Source organism: Anarhichas minor, unplaced genomic scaffold (assembly GCF_050575085.1).
Source record: "Anarhichas minor isolate MPS153535 unplaced genomic scaffold, ASM5057508v1 ptg000018l, whole genome shotgun sequence".
Taxonomy (NCBI): Eukaryota; Metazoa; Chordata; class Actinopteri; order Perciformes; family Anarhichadidae; genus Anarhichas; species Anarhichas minor.
Window position 1 is genome coordinate 7584062 of NW_027466464.1, and position 16836 is coordinate 7600897.

At 43.2% G+C, this 16836-nt stretch overlaps 1 protein-coding gene and 3 non-coding genes across 4 annotated transcripts in view; all 4 read left to right on the forward strand.

Moving 5' to 3' along the window:
• Window positions 1-1587: 1587 nt before the first annotated feature.
• On the forward strand, window positions 1588-1660 carry trnam-cau (transfer RNA methionine (anticodon CAU)). Its single transcript has one exon. It is a non-coding gene; the product is annotated as a tRNA-Met (tRNA).
• Window positions 1661-2483: 823 nt separating this feature from the next.
• Window positions 2484-2556, forward strand: trnak-cuu (transfer RNA lysine (anticodon CUU)). Its single transcript has one exon. It is a non-coding gene; the product is annotated as a tRNA-Lys (tRNA).
• A 237-nt stretch (window positions 2557-2793) lies between these two features.
• On the forward strand, window positions 2794-2864 carry trnag-gcc (transfer RNA glycine (anticodon GCC)). Its single transcript has one exon. It is a non-coding gene; the product is annotated as a tRNA-Gly (tRNA).
• Window positions 2865-6216: 3352 nt separating this feature from the next.
• LOC142953042 (cilia- and flagella-associated protein 47-like) overlaps window positions 6217-16836 on the forward strand; it is a 36035-nt gene continuing 25415 nt past the window's right edge. Inside the window, exons 1-25 of the mRNA XM_076095111.1 lie at window positions 6217-6354; window positions 6914-7071; window positions 7193-7308; window positions 7729-7867; window positions 8013-8094; window positions 8450-8590; window positions 8689-8849; window positions 8982-9082; window positions 9304-9533; window positions 9630-9840; window positions 10014-10239; window positions 10393-10545; window positions 10621-10834; window positions 10938-11025; window positions 11162-11378; window positions 11474-11718; window positions 11895-12025; window positions 12826-12948; window positions 13048-13179; window positions 13306-13383; window positions 15330-15483; window positions 15602-15684; window positions 15856-16048; window positions 16252-16337; window positions 16491-16704. Of these exons, the coding sequence (XP_075951226.1) occupies window positions 6217-6354; window positions 6914-7071; window positions 7193-7308; window positions 7729-7867; window positions 8013-8094; window positions 8450-8590; window positions 8689-8849; window positions 8982-9082; window positions 9304-9533; window positions 9630-9840; window positions 10014-10239; window positions 10393-10545; window positions 10621-10834; window positions 10938-11025; window positions 11162-11378; window positions 11474-11718; window positions 11895-12025; window positions 12826-12948; window positions 13048-13179; window positions 13306-13383; window positions 15330-15483; window positions 15602-15684; window positions 15856-16048; window positions 16252-16337; window positions 16491-16704 (3814 nt within the window). The remainder of the gene's footprint in view (window positions 6355-6913; window positions 7072-7192; window positions 7309-7728; window positions 7868-8012; window positions 8095-8449; window positions 8591-8688; window positions 8850-8981; window positions 9083-9303; window positions 9534-9629; window positions 9841-10013; window positions 10240-10392; window positions 10546-10620; window positions 10835-10937; window positions 11026-11161; window positions 11379-11473; window positions 11719-11894; window positions 12026-12825; window positions 12949-13047; window positions 13180-13305; window positions 13384-15329; window positions 15484-15601; window positions 15685-15855; window positions 16049-16251; window positions 16338-16490; window positions 16705-16836) is intronic.

Here is a 16836-nt window from a genome sequence, read left to right on the forward strand (position 1 = left end):
ACAATGCGTAATATTATGAGAGCCAAATGTTTTGCTCAAAGTGTAAATACATCCCTCAAGAAATGACGTAATTACATTATGCACAGCTATGAAACTCGTATATGACGTAATCTCAACAGGTTTTTGACAGTGCAGTCAAGTCTGTAGCTGTTTTTGATACTTTCAGGTAACTTTCCATCACAGTGTCGTGTGCACACTTGAGGTGAGGGAGGATCGTGTTTGGCCTTCTCCCATTGCCTGCTGCGTAATTGAAGGTCTCGGAGGTCGACGGACATCTGAAGACGCACTGCTCGGTCACTTCGCCGTTATTACCGTGTAGTTTGATATATCGAGCGAGGAGTTTATCTTTGTTGTAGACATTGTCGGGATTAGCTGCAAAACTTCTGTAGAATAAAGCGGACCGGGAGGTACAGGCGGACGTATTTTGCGCTGCACGTTTTCGACCGGACTTTCGGAGGAAAACTCGACGAAAAGGTGTTCAAAACAGCCAGTTTTTTCTGCGGCCGGTGGGTGAGTTACTAACAATAATACCACAACTCTTACGCACCGTATTGTTTTTGTGCCTTTGTTAAATTGTTCATGTAAACGTGTGCAAGATATATTTTTTAGGGCGTTGGCTTTGGGCTAAAAGCTAACTTTACGCACGCGTTCTTGCGTTGGCTATGCGCAGCAGCTCAGTTTAAAGCTAACAAGTGACATAATGTGCCGCGACTGAAATTAACTGGTGAGGTAACTTATTATTATATATAGTATTAACTAACTACCTACCTATTTATATTAACATCGGTCATATTGTTCCACGTGTTTTAATGGTGATGCCATGTAGGCCCACTTCACAAACAAATGTGAAACTATATGCAGCCACGTGTCACCGCTCCCTTTGTAGGTTTACTTTTACTCTTTATAAAGATTGTGCCGTTTTGAATTCAAACTATAAAGTTATGCTCGTGAACTTCATGTAAAGCATTTATGGGAATGGAAAGTGAAGATGCATAAAAATTTTTTTCGTTGGCTATATTCTCATCCATCTGAGCAGAATTAAATTAACTTCACACATCGGGCGTTGTCGGCATCGATGTTTCGGTTTACAGAAATTATATCCATTTTGTGGACATGACGGTGGTAATTGACGCAAGCGCAGTGGACGGCAGAGTCTACAGTGGTAGTGAGAATAGCGTTGGCTCCATCTTGTGGACAACGAGAGGAATTACAAAAAATGCTTCAAACTGTGTTTTTGAAATGTGGGGATTTGTTTTGCATTTATGAAAGGATGACTCATGATATATCCCCATATATTATCAAACAGTATTCATAGTTAATATTGTTTTACATTATACTTGTACACTATACAACCAATAGCTTCAGTTTAGTTTTGTAACTAAAGCCTGTGCTGTAGTGGCTGGAAATAATGCTTCCAATTGTGTTGAGTTTTTGATATGTGGACATTTGGGGTGATTTGTTTCGCATTTATTTGAGGATGTCTTCTGATACAACCAAATATACTGTCAAGCAGTGTTCATAATTCGTAATGTGCGACACTATAGTTGCAGCTCCTATTTAATGAGTTCCGGTTTTACTGTAAATGTAGCCTCGTTGGCGCAGTAGGCAGCGCGTCAGTCTCATAATCTGAAGGTCGTGAGTTCGAGCCTCACACGGGGCATCACTTTTGCGAGTTTGAGTCTCACAAGGTGCATGTATTTCACTATATCATTAAAATATCTTAAATGTCTTTGATTACAGTCTGTGTGTCCCCTACGGCCCTACCATTTTATTAGGGGGCGCCATGACAGAAGTCATTTAAGGTTCCCTTTCCTATAGAACATGTCTACACCTTGTTCTTTTATTAAACAAACTAAATAGCCTTATGTTATTTATCTTATTTACACGACGGCATGTCATTTCTGTCTCTACATGGTCGCGCGTGTACAATTCTCCTCTGCTCTCTGTATCGCGCACGGCGGAGTTCCCCCCCGATGCGCGCACACACGGACATGTACGCACACACACAGGTGAGCACACTCCCACCAGCGGACAGAGAGCGCGCGTTGGAAAATATGTCGCGTCAACCAGCTGAAAAGCAGACAACAATATCTGCGTTTTTTTAAACGCTCCCATGTGATGAAGATGGCAACACTCGCTCTCCTGCGAGTAGCAGCCGGAGTAGCTCTCCTGCTCCGTGTCCAAGTACAGACAAGTGCTGCACGCCCCGCCCCCCCAAAAAAAGCTGTAAACCGAGGGGAAACGCTGAGTCTGCACATCATTATATAGACAACATATTTCTACATTGATTGCTGGTGCTGCTACCACTGTTACCTTTCTTGCCACTGACAACAAAACTGCTACTATTACAATTACTGCCACAACAACTACTAGTAATACTACTTTTACTACCACTGCGCCTGCTGCAACACGTGTATCACTACAACTATACGACTACTGCTACCATTACCAATAAGATTACAGATGTTTTTCCTGTACTTCAGGCCCGGCTAGCTCAGTCGGTAGAGCATGAGACTCTTAATCTCAGGGTCGTGGGTTCGAGCCCCACGTTGGGCGCAGTCTTTTTTTTCTTTTCTATTATCTTCTGTGCCCTGTGGACCATTCAGAAAACTTTCGAAATACTACTGTTGTTACGTCACAGAAAGTAATTTTAGGATATCTTTAGGCAAGAAGTTAGTTGTTTAAGCATCAAATCTGTGGTTGGTTTGTCAAGATTCAGCCAATTTAAAAATCTGCTCCGAAGATTTCTTGTGGCACACCGAATAATGTGCGATTGTATGTGTATGTATGTGAGCATTGGTGGTTCAGTGGTAGAATTCTCGCCTGCCACGCGGGAGGCCCGGGTTCGATTCCCGGCCAATGCAACATACCTTTTTCTTTTTGCGAGGGGGAGGATGAAGGCGGTTTAAAGACAAATTTTAGGTACTCCTGAACCTGACCATAACATCCTCCGTTGAGGAGGCAGAGTTTGACTGGCGGGAAGACCATCATTATCCCTGATTATTATTGAGGTAGTCAAAAAGCTCAGCGGCACGGCGCCAGGGGTGGACGAGGTTTACCCTGAGATGCTGAAGGCTCTGGTCTCTCTTGGCTAGTAGTTCTTCGAGATCGGATTTCACCACTCACGTAGCCAATGATGCAGAAATCCAAAAGGAGGTGATTAGGATCAGCGGCCTGCTTGATCTGATCCCAAATGGTGCTTTGTTGTTGGACTAATGTGCTCGTCATTGGTCACAACAAACACCATGTTCAAGTACAGGGCTATTCATAAGTGTACTTTGTACCAGAATAACCAAGGCCAAAGATCGATGATCAACTTTGGGGCCAGATCATCAGAACTTTGACTGAATGTCTTGGACACCTGGGTGAAGAGAATAGCAGAGCAGACCTCGGGCGTGAAGTATGAATGAACAGGGACATTATCCTCCGCCGGATTTCGGCTGTCCCCCTCCGAGTTCCATCCAAACCTACCAGCAGCAGCCGCACACAAGCGGCTTCCAGGCCAGCATGTGGAGCTGGAGCGAGACTTCCTCCGAGCCTGTGTGGGACTACAGCGGCCAGGCAGGATGGCATCACGGGGCAGCGACAGAGTTCGGTTTCCCCTTGGGCCGTGGAAACTATGGACAGAAACGTCCACACGGTGAGTAGCCTATACAGTGTATTAATGGTGATTAAATCACCCAAAAAACAATCACAAGGGTACTATAGCCAGCTTAAAATGGCTTCTTTCATCCACAGCCAGACAAAATGCTAGTCTTTTAATGATCATATTGAAAACAGGCAACTAATGTATCTGTAAAAATCGCATTTGACCATTGTACTTGATCTTTTTTTCCTGAAATGGCCAACTGTGAGGAATTAATGCATCTACCATCATGACCATATTAGTGATGATTTATGATGGTAGTAGTCGCCCAATTGCAGATTCAGCTTGAGCAAAACCTTTGCCTATTGTGTTCAAATCAGGCCCATAGCAGTTTACAAGGCAGGTGTCCTTTCTCAAAACACTGACCTGATGCATCAAGTGGATATTTTTTGCTGAACACAATATTATGCATTTGGCCTCTACATCCTCTAGTCGGAATGAGCATACTTATAAACGCACTGTTACAACTCCTTCATAGTGTTATATTGCTTTTCGGAGAATTATGATGATAATTTCATAGTAGATGCAAAAGTATACTTATGTACAATATATTATGTTGAACATTGTTGCTCCTGGATGGATCACAGCAAACCCAATTATTTTCAACACAGCTCCATGTCCTTGGTCATGGTGCCACAGCACTTAAAATAATAAACTTCATAATTCTCAAAATTCTGACCCTTTGCTTTTTTATTAACAGCATTTACTTGTACTTTTACTTTCAATACTTAAGTACATTTAATATCAGAAAATTACTTTTGATACTTAAGTACAATAAATATCAGATACTTTAAGACTTTTACTCAAGTAGTATTCTAATAGGTGACTTTTACTTTTACTGGAGTAATTTTCCAGTAAGGTATCTTTACTTTTACTCAAGTATGGCTTTTGGGTACTTTATACACCACTGCTTCACAGCCACCACTAAGCTATAGAACGCTAGTGCTCGTTTTGTCGTCTCATTTAGTCGCTTGTTAGCAATCACCTTTATAAGACACCTTAATGATTAAGAATTCACGAGTGGTGCATTTACTATTACTAATACTTTTTAATGTCGTAGAACAAAGTGTTGCTTGTGTTAACAACAGACCTTCATTCAGGCATCTAACCAAAATTATAAAGTATTGAGAATAGAAGTCGATCCCTTCCAAGTCTGGAAAAGTTTGTAAATAGCAGACAGGAAATGTGAAAATGACACCTATTCAACCTCTTTATAAATAACTGCAATAACAAATCTTTGGTCATAATTGTTTGTCCGAACCCCAGATAATGTAAGTAGTTTAATCCGACCCAAAAGAGACTATTATAGGGAGGTTGTTTTTATTCTGTTACACATTGATTTGAAAAAAACAAACACTTAAAATCGATCAATATTCTTTTTTCTTGTGTTTCAGACATCCCTATTCAGAGAGCCAAAGACCCTGTGCAAGAAAACCAGGCTCTTCTAAACACAACAGGACAGAGGGCCCTCGAGAGGGCCGGAAACCTCTTCACAGGTTACAGAGGCCCTTCTCACTCCTAACGGCGGAAGAGGATTAAGGGGAAGAGGACGAGGAGGCAGGAGAGGAAGGGGCGGTAGAGGAGGACACCAAGATACTCTACTCGAGATGGTATTATTATACAAGCATATTTCACAGGATTTTTTAATTTAGATAATAAAAAGATATTTAAATGTAGATTATCTGTATAATGCAACATCTCTATTTTCTTTCATTCTGTTTATTTATTTTATTTTGTTCCGAGGCATGAAAGTGAGACATTTATCTTTCAAAGGTTGATGTTAATACTTAGAAATTGTTATTTTTCAAGGACTATTATTTTTGATGTGATGTTAGTTTGACTAACAATATCCAGTTATATTTTTGTAACATGCTTTATACTGAAGAAATACACTTTTTTTCTTATGAAATAAATCATATAATCTATTGATCATTTAACAGTTGTGAAAATGTTTGTTTAATTCTATTTTGAGCTTGATTTATGGATATGTTTATGATGTATGTGTTGTTTTTTAGTTATAAAATGAAAGGAAACCCATGTTAATTCTGTGTATTTATGACTCTTTATTATATCATATGTGCAGTAACACATATTATGAGCAGTGTCGTTGCAACATAAGAATTCGTTGAGTAAAAGCCAGAAGATGAAATTTTAGATTGATATGAAAGAAGCGGAAACAAACAGTGAAAAATAATTAATGAATGAAAACATATCGGTTTTTTTAAATAATTATGTCCTGTATTGACACTTACGGTATAAAGAACATTAAATTCCTCCGAAATAAACACGATGATTTGGTTCTACATAAAGGTTTACTGCTCATTGTCAAACGCTGCACCGCCCGCCGGACTGCCCGGGGTTGTAAAACGAGCGCAGCCACGTCCCCTAGAAACCACCTGAGCGTTTCACCTCTCTCAACGTTTGGGTAGTAACAGCCAAGTTGTCTATCGGTATGCGAGTCAGTAAGTAGGTAACATTGGACGATAATAACATGTCATGCAAGCTACGTTAGTGAGAAGAACAATATATACGTGGCGTCTGTAAGTCAGTAGTTATTAGAAAGTCATATCATGGCTGGAATACGCGTTGACCCCCCGCGTGTCGACTTCAACGACGTGAGAGTCGGGACGGTTTACAGGACCAAAGTCAAGGTAACAAATGTTGGGAAACGTTCGAAGACAATATTGATGGGGAAGCCTGTGTTAAAGGTAAAGCAACTTCTGAGTTATTATTTCTTTCATTAACTAATAAGGTATACGAAATTATAGAACGAAAATGACTTGACGTTAGCTTAATTAATAGGGATTTGGCCTTGACGCTAGCTTAATTGCTCGGTAACGCTTAGCTAACACCTTGTGCGAGAAGTTAAGCTAACTTTATCTAATTAACTCACTGAGCTAACTAACTTTAATTACGCTAAACATGGACCTTGTTAGTTTGATAAGATACGACCACGTCCAATAATATCAACCAATTCAATAATAGATCTGTCTATATCTAACGTTATCCATTTATCTATATATCCATATATCTATCTATCATTAGTCATGGTATTTATCAACAGGGCATGTCCTAGCTAGATTGTAACATTGTGTGAAACAGATAATATTGAAATATGAATTTGTTTAATATCTATTTTACCAGAATAGTACACTCTTTTTCCTCCTTTATAAGAGTTGTCCCTCAATTCCAAAGTGGTTCTTTTTAAACACGTGATTGATGCCTTCCCCCACCCTTTTCTTCTTCTCTGTTTCTTTTGTCATGCAGTTGTTCAAGTTCACAGCATCCAGCACAGCCATGGTGGTGGCTTCTGGTCTGTCTGTAAGCGGCCTGCTTGAGTTTACTCCGGAGGAAGAGGAGGAGGTCAGAGACCGCCTTCTGATTCATGTAGATGATGTAGAGACCATCAAAATCCCTCTGCTGGGGTAAGCAGGCTACACATATGTTATAAGCATATGATATATATACTAACCATATTAAGTACCAGACAAACTGCCGTATGTTTTGACGTTTCAACACTCTGACTTTCTTTATATGTTCCTCTAGATTCCCCAGGGCTTGTTCCTTCCTAACAGACTCAGTACTAGACTTTGGGTGCATCGCAGCAAGCAGTCAGGTGATCAGCAAACATCACCGTATAACCAATCAGGGATCAGCACCAGGTAAATTGAGCCTGTCTCTCTTGGCCTGGAGATACTGAAACTGAAGTTGCTCACGTGGCGATGATGACATATTCATTTTCTCATACAAAGACTCCATGACTCATTAAATTAATGTATTATCTGCTCCTGTAAATGACATCTATCACCAGAAAACTCTTCTAAAGCCTGACAATGCAGTTACCTCCTTTGACTTGATCAGAATACGTATTTATGGATATTAAAGTTACTTCTGTTCCCTTATGAAGACATCATATCTGACAGCAAATGCATGAATGAGGAAGTATGTGTGCTCTGTTAACCCATGAACTGACTCAAGTGAAGGTACCTGTCCTCTATTTCATATATTAAGATACTGCAGATCTTATTCACTGAGCTCCCTCCGTGTTAATACTCATGTATTTGTGTGTGTGTGCATTTAAGGCGTGTTCCAGGTGCAGTACAATGGAGACCCCTCAGTTAGAATCTCACCCTGCAGTGGAGTCGTAGCAGCTGGCGCCACCCAGCGGCTGAATGTGGAACTGTGCACGGACAGACCCAGGCAGATTGATGAGAAGGCTCTGTAAGAAAGACTTCACAACAATAGTCCGAGATAACTGTGAACACAGATAGCATGTATTGAAGGGATTGGACACTTAATGCTCAGTCACATATTTTAGATTTTTTACAGAAGTTTACATTTTTTTTTGTTCTACCTTTTGTCCCAGGCTGAAGCTCCAGAATCGCTCTGCTGTGCTCAGTATAAAGGCTGAGGTGGTGGACCAGCGCCTTGAGGTTTTTGACAAGCAGGTAATTCAGTGGTCCAAGTGGAATTCATAGAGTACTTAAACTTGGACGGTACCAGAGATTAGTCTCTATGGTCTGACTGACAGCTGAGCTGGGAATTATGGCACCTAAGTGTTTTGGGTTTAGTCTTCTTCAAACTACAAAAGCAGTAAATAGCCACATTTAGTTTATTCAACTGCCGTTCTGCTTCTACCCCCCGTATACCATTCTGTACTGTCGAGTTGTGTGCAGCGTAACATGGGAGGCAACAGCGAGTGAGTTAACGTTATAGATGTGAACGTAGGAGAGCAGTGTATGTACAGTGTAGGCTATTTGTCGGTGGATAAATGCTATAACAAAACTCTGTGCTATTTTACAGGGGGCTCCACTCTCCCATCTGTTGTTTGGACCTGTATACTTTGGGACGTCCAGCGTGGAAAACGTGGTTCTGAGAAACAATTCACCCCGGGCATGTGACTGGGTTTGCCTGCTCCAGGATACTGCGGCTGGGACCGAGGCGGTGAGTGATGCCCTCAGAGAAAGTAGCTGTAGCTGGTTTGGAGGCCAGTTGTAATGAACTGAGAACATAACAAGGCTTTGACTGTGATCGCTGTGTAGGGAGTAGATCTTCTGAAGGGCACAGACGGGGCCCTGCTGGAGAGCTGCAGCCCAGTCAACCACGACGTCTCTCAGGTCTTGGTGTGCGTCCCCAGACAGGGTCGACTGGGACCGTATGATAAAACCAGTGTGGGACTGTGCTTCAGCCCCATGAGCAAGAGGTAAATTGTGGTGGAAAACCAAAAAATATATGCTAAGGAGTATGACATAACCGTAACATTTTATACTGCTACATAGAAATGTCAATGTACTAATGTTTTATAAAAAAGTTATGCATAAAATGTCCTTTAAAGTGACGAGAGAAAGCGCGATCACTCCACCAGACGGCAACACTACTGTCTCTACCTGCTGTTTGAGTCGGTGGGAAGCAGATGTGGCTTCACTCACCATAAGGGTACTCCAGATAAACACACATTCTCATGTCGCATTGCATATTATAATCCAATACAATCCATCACAGGTGCTCAGAGTACTGTTTCGAGCCAGACATTCAGGTCATGTAACTTAAGTCATTGCGTAGTTACCTGATGATTCAGTATAGCTGACATTAATTATAAATAAGTACAATATGTGAGGGATATTTTGATCAAACCAGTGTTTTTCTTTCCTCTTTAGGTAACAGCAGTGTGGAGCTGGCAGTGACAGGCTCTGGACTGCCTGTGTCTCTGGTGCCTCGTCCCTCTCGAACGTTCGATTTCCTCACCTGTGTGACAGGTCAACGCGTGGACCTGCTGTGCTTGCTGCAGAACCTTTGCCCTCTACTTCCTGTCAAATTCCGCTTCCGCAAAGCAGCGCATTTCACCACCAACCCCTCCACTGGCACAATTGGCCCCGGGCAATGCCAGGTAAGGATGGGGATTGATTGATTGATTGATTTTTATTCAGAAATCTAAGCGGAGGAGCAAATGTGGGAACTTTTTTCTCTCTGTTGCATTCCTCAGGATGTAGTTTTGTCTTTCACTGCGGGGCAGCAAGGTGTGTTCCAGGTGTGTCAGAAGCTAGATGTCTTAGGTGATACTGTTCAGAGGACCAGCAACACCGCTGAAGATGTTACTGGAATTGAGCTTCACTGCTTCTACACCATCACTCTTAACCTGTCTGCTGTGTGCTGCAGTGAGACCACACACCCCGTGCCTAAACGGAATCCTGGTGAATATTGAAGGATAAATCCCACGAAAAGACCAAAACCAACAACGTGTCTGTCTCTCAATACTTTGCTCAGAAATGTCCTAAAAGCAGACAGGAGAAAATCTAAATAATAATCTAGATTTGGTGTCTATGAAATGCATCATCAGACTTTAGATGATCTTGACACACATATCTGTCCTCTCCAGCAGTGACCTGTCCGACCGGACCCCTGCCTCTCGTCCGGTACAGCGATCTGTCTCGCTGCCGCGGGATGGCGTTTGCCGCCGTCCTCTGCGCTGACCAAACGCGACTCCACGAACATCGCGGGCAGAGGAGTCAGAGGACGGAGGGGGAGGAGTTCTTGGCTTTTCCTAATGACCGCGCCACGAGCATCAGGCCTGCCGCCGCACACACACAGTACAGGTAGAGGTTAAAGAAGCACACTCGCTCTATATCGTCAACCAAAATGGGTTTGGGCTAAGTGCAACAGGAAATTGTAATTTTTATTGTTGTTAAAATGATCCCAGTTTAAAAATTCCACTGTTACTGAAGGATTCCTCCCTTTATCTTGTTCAGGACCATCTTCACCGGTGTACACCGCTATCGCTATGTGGACACCAGCTATGCTTTCACTGAGGAAGAAGAGGGGCAGAGACAGAGGGATCGACAAATTTACGCAGATTTCATCGAACAGCTCAGAAGAACTCGCCTGCAGAAGATCAGTGAGAGGTAGGCTGTCTCGTGAATTTTCTGATTGCTGACCATCTCAAGCTTTTCTATCAGAACGTTGTTTTTGGTTGTTAGACTGCAGGAAAAAGTGGAGGACAACGACGTGGATATCGGGATTGTTCCTTCTCATGGGCTCGTTCCACCTACACTCCGCATCAGTGACCTGGAGAGCAGTAAGATCTCAGAGACCAAGCCGAACTACAGCTCTGCTTCTCCAGCAGCCAGACGTAGCTGCCCCGAAGACAGGACATCCATCAACCGGCAGCTTAACAGTCAGGTCAGATCAGATGTGCTCAAGATAATTTAACTATTACACTGAGTGGAATTTCAATGCAGAATTCAGGGGGAAAGTTTTCTTCTTAAGCTGTCTCAATCTCTTGCATTCTCTACAGGTAATGAGTGCAGTTCCCTCTACCAGCCAGGAGGTGGCAGACTGCAACAGGGCTCTGACAGCTCAGGAGCTCTACCAAGTTGTCATAGGTTAGAGACTCAATTCAGAAGTGCCACAGTCTGGGTTTCTATTCTAATAACAGTGTGTGTACAATCTGTACAATAGGTAGTAGTGTGTTTTTGTGTGTTGAAAATGGTAAATAAAATGTCACTACTTCCTCATCAGGTCCGTTGTTAGTGGACTTCGGCGATGTGTGTGTGCAGTCGGTGTGTGTTCAGAAGCTGGAGCTGATCAATCATCTGTCAGTGTTCGTCTGGGTGCAGCTGGAGGTGGACTGCCCGGAGCTACAGGGCTCCTCACCCCTCTCCCACGTCCTGCCACCTCGCTCCCTCAACACCCTGCTGCTGACATTTCAGAGCAGCAAAATGGGTCACTTCTACAGGTTGGTGGAGGAAGCAGCAGCACACACACTTTTATTCCATGTAAATCAATTATTGCAGTTCTAGTGAAATATAAACACACTTCTTTCCCCCCCAGACCTGTATCCTTCTCTGTGAACCAGCAACACCCTGGTCAGATTCTGGTCCAGGCCCAGGTCGTCCCCTTGGCCCTGGAGCTGTCCACCGTCCTGCTGGTGCTCCGCCCCACCCACACATGGCTCGCCCAATCAGGATACAGGAGCTCGGTTACCCTTCGGAACCAGCGTAACCGCGCCGCAGAATTCACATGGAGGCCGGTAGTCACAGAGAGCGGCCTCCTCGTCACCATTCGACCAGCTACAGGTGCTAAGAGTGCAGCTTGACTTTAGTGTCCCAGGGTGGGAGTTTACAAAGCCTTAATATCAGGAATGTGACCATGCATCATCTCCCTCCCTGTTGTGTTTCCCTTTAAGGAGCTTTATTGTGAATGAATGTTTGAATTAGGGCTAATACAACAAATGTACCCCCTCCCTCGCCAGGTACAGTGGAGCCGTACAGGGAATTGGACTGCGAGGTAGTGTGGCATCCCTCCTTCACCTCCCCTTCTGAGGGAGAGTTCGACCTCTGTGTCCACGAGGGCAACACACAACGCCTGCACTGTGTTGCTAAGGTCGGCCCCTAAAATAGGAACGATGACTTTGTATTAACAACTTTTTGCCTTGACCAGTTGAGTATGAGTGGTGGTATGTGGGATTTGGTTCATAACACAACTGCATGCCAGCTATGTCTTCAGCAACTACTATTACTCTTTGCCTCGTTACAAATCTTCTTAATCTTGCTCTCAATGTTCACCAGATTGATGCCTTTAACTTTAAAATGTAGCCTAAAAATTGAGTGTGAAGTTTTCACAAGTTTTTTGTGGTATCAAAACATCCATAGAAACTTTTCAATTCCCTCCTGCAACGTTGGTAATAACCCAGCTCCTAAACAACTATCTGGGATGTCACCTTGAGATGACCTCAAGACAGCTGTGATTAGGGTAGTTAGCAAAAAGATTTAAAAAATACAAATTATCTTCTTTTTTTTCTCTTCTTTTTACCAATGTTCAACAATCATACAAACACAAATCCATCTGAGAGGCAGATATTGATTTCTCCTCTGACAGCAGCCTCAGTGGACCAGAACACAATCAAGCAAAGTGTCTGAAGAAAGGCTTGTGATTGTCATGCGAAAACGGTCCCTGTACTGTTATCATCACTCCTCTCTTCAGAGAGTCGTACAAATGCCACGGATACATGTGCTCCGGGTGCTGTCAAAAGCCCTTCAGTAAAACGAGAGAAATCACTGACTGGAGTAGAATTAGACAAGGCAGCGTGAGGTAGAGTGGGTGGACTACACATGTCAATAACAACACAATGGAATGAATACTGCAGAGCAATGGATTTTCCGTTTTCCTCTCTGTCCTCTCAGGTCGGGTCCACCAGCGTCCAGCTGGCAGAGAAAAAAGTCATGTTTGGATCGGTGCCTCTCAACATGCCCTCTATCAGAACTGCAGTCTTACACAACACCGGAAAGAACCACGCCTACTATCAGGTGCCTACACAGGAACGCTACTTGTGTTTTTGCACAGATACTTACCCAAGAAGAAAAAAGTAGCCAGACTGTCTCTCTCTCCGTCTCTCGTTGATGCAGGTGCTAGATGTTTCTCCGCTGCCAGGCTTGGTGGTGAGTCCACCTGAGGGCGTGGTGCCGACTGGGGGGCAGGCCGCACTCCAGATCCACTTCATTCCCTACTCTGTCATCAAGTTTGACACCACAGTAAAGGTGGGCGAGAGGTGGAAAGACGCGGAGAGGAGAGAGAGGGCTCGTAGTTTACTTATTTTGGCGATTTGTCCGAGTATGTGTGTCAGCGATAAAGAGAGGATGTATGTGTGTGTCTGTGTGTTACAGATAGCTCTGAGGAACATGAAGTCCTTGGAGCTCAGAGTGGGCGGATCAGTGGAGCCTCCAAATGTAGACATCAGTGTGGTGAGTTTTTAGCGAAGCAGCTCAAAATCTAAAACGTAAACAAAAAGCCTAACAATGCCTGCTGCAGTGTTCCAGTACCTCTGAAGAAACAGCAGGTTGAAAAGGGATTTAAAGTCAATCACGTATCTGTTTAGTTTTTTTGTTTGAATTATTTATTATTATATCATTATTATCATTGCCTCTATAGACGATGATGATCAAACTAATGAAAATGATTACTTTTCGACAAAGGATAAGGTTTACCAACAGAAATGAATACGTCATTGTGAATATTGAAGGTTTGTAGGTGTGGAGCACGAAGGCAGTTCTTTTTATTTACCAGATGTGTCCTGCAGTGTCGTCCAGAAGCCATTAAACTCAAATTCAGAGTCGGTAGAAGTACTGATGCAGCATTATAATCTTTTTTCGTGACCTAAAGTTTTCCCAGCTGCTCTAACAACCCTAGCCAACTTGTTTTTATTTCCCACAGCTGGGTTACTGCACCAGATTGAGAAGCTAAACACACAGATGCTCTCTATCAGGCTGACACACACTTTGTTTAGTAAGAAAGTAGACTTTATTTCTTACATGTGGTACCAACAATGTCTGTAGAGTTCAGCGTATGCCGATAGAGACACTTGTTACGTTTGTTTAGTAGCTCAGGAATCCTGGATGTGTGCACTGTGTCTTTGTGCACCGGCCTTGCAGACAGGCACTTAGCTGTGAATACCAGCTTCATGAAGGGGACAACATAAACTGTTGTTGTTGTGGTCGGGGCTGCCACAGAGATGTTCACTTCTATGCTCCTCTTTGAAGCCGTGTTCTTGTAGGTTGCATTTGTGTGTGAAGTCCTTTGTCGTGATCTTTACAGGGTAGTTTTGTGACTGATGCAGTGTTTAATAAGTGATGCTTTGGGCCCTTTCACTCTCTGTCAGTTGCCCCATTTTGCTTTAAAGAAAACATATTATTGTATCTTGGTTATGGATTTTCAGCTGATGAAATAATTCTCTTATTTTGTGTATTTCACACCCTTCACATTAAAGCATACATTTCTTTATCAAGTGACTGACACAAATGCACCATGAGAGGAAAATATGATAAAAAGAAAGAGAGAAGAACAAATAATTTATATTATTCAAAAGGTAATGTATTCCTGAAGGGTGCCATTGACAAAAATGAATGGCTTTATTTCTGATACATAAAAATGATTATTATGCAAATATATCTTCCCATTTACACCTCCTGTGGTCTTGTTAGATTTATCAATATCATTATAAGACGTCATTAATGTTGGAGTGTAATGCCTCCATGAAAAGCTCGATTACTTGTCATATCCCACGAGCACATTCAAGCACATATTACAGTTTTGAATTTGCGATGATGGATCCTGGGGCGCTCTAGTCTGAGATGGACTCCTGGAACATGGTTTTTATAATTACTAATCTCCACATAGGTGATAACAGCTCGTCTCATGGACGTGGAAAGTCAAAGAACAGGGGGAAAGTGACGATGTGAGAAGGAAGAAGAGACAATAGACTTTGTGTTGAGGATGTATGTGTGTGTGCCTTTAGAAACAGCAAGCGTTGCACCTTTGAAAGAAATGAAGTGAAAGATATAATGCTTTTGTACAGCTCCAAAATGACTCTTTGATTTGTATTTGCTGTAGCTGTTGAGGTGCTACAACAGAGTTTGCTTGACGGGGCACGATTCTTAAGTTACTCAAACTAAATAGATGAAAGGAATACAGACACTTTTTCAACCACTTTATTTGTTGTCTACTCTGCTGAAATGATACAATATTTGGATAAAAGAAATGTCTTGTCAAGACAACTGGAATGGGATTGATTGATTTCATTCATCCCCGGCCTTATAATACATGCAACGTGTCCTGGTTTTGAGAAATCCACCTTCCAGATGACTACTTCTCTCTCATCTACTTGTGTTAATTTCTCCCTCCCTCTGTCAAGGCCCGTTTCCAGTTTCTCGGGGTCCATGCTGGCTCTCAGCGAGCGATACCGTTCGCTCTGACAAACCACTCGTCAGCCGCAGCCCAGATTACCTTCGACCTGGCACAATACTCCGACTTCTCTTTGCACCTCCCTCAGCCCTCACAGTTGTACTGTGTGTTGATAGGTGGGTACTACTCCCGAGAAGAAACGAATAAGGATGTAGTGTTATCGTATGACTGTCTTTGTGGGCTGTGACTAGAATGTAAGATTGGAATATGCATTTTTACAAGTAGAGAAGGAGCCGGGCGTGAGTGTCGTGGAAGTCAGAGGCCACCAGACTGTGGACTGTTCCCTTGTCTTCTCCCCCACCCAGGTGAGATCCAGACCAAGCATTTCACAGTAGACCCGATTTCAGCCTAGTCAAAAAGCAAACGGTCAATACCAGATCTTGCGCCCTCTCAGCTTAAAGCTTTAAAATGTCTGTAAAAGTGATTAACATATGAATAAAGTAGAGATGACCAGTAAACGAAATGTCTTCGTGCAGGCAGTCGGCTATGATTTCCACCTGCCACTGATGGTCAACGGAGCGCGATGGGCCACTGCTTCTCCGTCCCCTCTCTCCACCTCCTGCTCCGTCTCCTCCTCGCTGCCAGCCGGCAGCAGGAAGCGTGTCGTCAAACCTCTTCCACGGTCTGTCGCCATGGCGACGCAATGGCCTCAGCGCGTACAGGCCACAGGTGCGCTCGTAAATGTGGAGTTAGGAGTTTGTGTGCTCATGCGTTTGTGAAGGATATCGATATTTGAAAGACTAACTGTCTCCTGCTGGAATGAAACCTATATCAGGGATGATATGTGTCTCCATTGTTTGTGTACAGATTACATGTCACACGTAGCAGTATGGGTTCACGGAGCTAAATGGAATGTTTTTCTGTCCCTTTAGTGCTGTGCGCCCCCCTGGAAATGTCCCCCTCTAGCCTAGAGTTCAATGTGGAACCCCAGGCACCACAGTCTCATGCTTACACCAAGGTATCTTCCTTCTGTTCTTAAAAGATTTCACTCAACTTCTTACTGGACTGCATTTTCATTTCTACCTGTCTTTGCAGCTTGTACTGAATTTCTAATCACCACCGTCTGTTCTTTTAGTCCCATTCTGCCTCTCACTCCTCTCTCCCTCCGCAGACAGTGGAGCTGAAAGCGGTGTGTGAGGAGAGCGTGTTTTGGCGCAAGGGCGTCAGGCAACATGCGAACTGGTGGTTTGGCTGCAGAGGAAATGCAGTAGCCGAGTACAGAAGAGAGGGGGAGCTATGTGTGGTGTGTCCATCATCAGGCAGTCTGGGGCCGGGCCAGTCCATCTACTTGACGGTCAGCATCAGCGCTGAGGCTGTCACAACGGGTGAGACAGACACTATAGAGTGTAACATCCCTCAAAATAATACTTCACATGGAGCAAAACAAAGATAATTTAAATTAAAATGATACTTCCTGGGGCCTTAAATAAATAATAGCATTACATTTTATTCTCCTA